Source organism: Echinops telfairi, unplaced genomic scaffold (assembly GCF_000313985.2).
Source record: "Echinops telfairi isolate 266 unplaced genomic scaffold, ASM31398v2 ScPeMD7_7457;HRSCAF=8495, whole genome shotgun sequence".
Taxonomy (NCBI): Eukaryota; Metazoa; Chordata; class Mammalia; order Afrosoricida; family Tenrecidae; genus Echinops; species Echinops telfairi.
Genome location: NW_022111357.1, coordinates 46,485,374 through 46,487,607, shown reverse-complemented (window position 1 = coordinate 46,487,607; position 2,234 = coordinate 46,485,374). Strand labels below are relative to the sequence as shown.

Below are 2,234 nucleotides of genomic sequence, written 5' to 3'. Positions count from 1 at the left end.
CAGCCAGCCACTGCAGGTGGCAGCTTGCATGTCTCTGACCTTGAGTCTACGGGGCCAGATGTGGACTAAGGATGGGGACCCAGGTGGAAGACCCTGCAGGCCCTCCAGGGGCTAAGGAAGAGGCTTTTGCCTGCTAGAGCCAGCAGGTCCCTTGGTTAAGAGTAAAATAAAAACCTTTCTGGTTGTGGGTGTGGGGGAGAAAAATGTAGTATTTCATCCAAAGTATAATGAGTTTTATGAAATGAAATTTTTTATACCTTTGGACAGAATGAACATTACTACAGGCTCTTAGAGTACACTGTTGCATAGATGAATGTCTAAAAAGAATAAGGAATGTGAATGTTTGATTCTGACATTGGGCGGCTGCCCAGCCACCCACCTTAGCGAGAACTCTGACTACAAGTGTCACCTTAACGACTGGCTCACTCACCTCAACAACAACAAAGCAGGTCTTGGTCCTGCTGAACTGGTGCAAACTGGCGGAGTGCCACCGCTGCTTGTGGCTGAATGCACATCTGCACGGTAATCATTGCCAGGCAGGTGGGCTCCTGGGCCCAGGTGAGGAAGGCTGGTTCTAGGATGGCTAGGAAACCGAGTGAAGAGGTGGGCAGCAAGTACGTCCTGCAGTTTGGCCGTTTCTAAATGTCTCCCTTTGAAGACCACCGGTGCCCTGGTATTGCAGACTGAAACACAGCCCCGCCCTGTACCCGCCTGTCGATTACAGAGATGCTGGAGCCCATTGTTGCCGCCTCTGCGCCCATCGTCTCCTCTTTCTCAGTGACTTTAAAAGCAGGACTGGCCCCTCTTGACAACATATCCTAAGTATATGAGACGAATCGTCTAAGGCGCATGCTGGCTGTACTTCTGAGACACGAGTTTGCGCTGCAGGTACTGTAAATGTCCTTTGCCGGAAGCAAAATTCAAACGCATCAGTTCTTCTCCGTCTTCTATATTCATCGCCCAGGTCCCACAGGCACATGGGGTGATTGAAAACCCCGCGACTTGGGTCAGGCACCGAGAATCTAAGGGTGAGGCTGGCCCTGATCACACCGGCTCCAATGTGTCCAGCCCACTGAGGTTCCCAGAGGGAAAGCTGTGGCCCAAAGGGGACTAGAACCCGGAGGCTGGGCGGGATAAGTGTGAAATGAAGCTGCCGGTGCCGCCCACACCCTAATGCAAACTCTGCCATCCCGACTCATCGCGAACCCAGAGGGCGAGGTAGAACCGCCCCTGTGGGTTTTCAGAGACGAACTCTACAGAAGTAGAAAGCTGCATCTTCTCCCTGCTGCCTCTCAGACCCCAGTTAACCCTCCCCCTGCAGGCCCGCCCACAGTTTCCTTGGAGATCAGCGCCCCGCTGGTCCCAGTTAAAGATTCCACTCTGGGGCCAGTGGTTTACCGCTGTGCGCTTGTGCGCTCTCCTCGAGGAAACGATCCCCCGTCCCACCTCCAGGAGGCGACGGAGGCAAAGCCAAGCGGCTTCATCTGCAAGCTACTCAGCCTGCTTCCCATTTCCAGGTGGGAGACCGGAGGCTGCAGTGACCCTGCCCCGTGGTCACACCGCTGTGGAGGGACTGTAACCCAGAGCCTTTCCCTTCTATGGTTTGCTGCCTCCCTCGGGGGATACTTGGGACCCACCTGGACAGGTTGACAGGTACACTCGGGAGGGAACCTGGGAGACCAGATTGCCGCCCATCAGGTCCTCGCTGGACAATCAGATGCACACAAGGGGGCCCCAAGTATTAAAATACAATTAAATATTAAATACAGTGTTCTCAAAACCGTCTTGGAAGGTTTTTCCCCCTCTTGTGTTATTTTTTAAATGGTGAAATGGGTGACGGTTTGAATAGCAGATCACCAAGCTTCCATTTGACCATTCGGATGTTTTGCGTCCACTCATCCATGCAACCCCCTCGCTGTCTCCTCCCTTATACCACTTCCTCCCGTGCCTCCTCCTCCCCTAACCTTCTGAACTTGGCCCTCGGCTAACTGCCGCAGGGCCCTAGTCTTGGGGGGTCCCACTGGCCTCTCTCCAACCAGGAAGCCTGGTCTCTTTTATGATTTTGAGTTTAGCTCTACATTTTTCTCTCACTCTATCCAGGACCTTCTAACGTGATTTTTCCAGAACCGTTGGTCATGGTAGTCGGGCACCTTCTAGAGCAGTGGTGCTCAACCTTCCTCAGACCGACACCCTTTCAGACAGTTCCTCATGTGGTGGTGACCCCCAACCATAAC

General features: G+C 53.4%; 1 protein-coding gene across 1 annotated transcript in view; it reads right to left on the bottom strand.

Annotated features, from left to right (window-relative positions):
• Positions 1-761, bottom strand: part of TMEM221 (transmembrane protein 221) — a 9,930-nt gene extending 9,169 nt beyond the window's left edge. The window contains exon 1 of the mRNA XM_004698129.1: positions 708-761. Coding sequence (XP_004698186.1) covers positions 708-761 — 54 coding nt within the window. The remainder of the gene's footprint in view (positions 1-707) is intronic.
• Between the last annotated feature and the right edge of the window lie 1,473 nt (positions 762-2,234).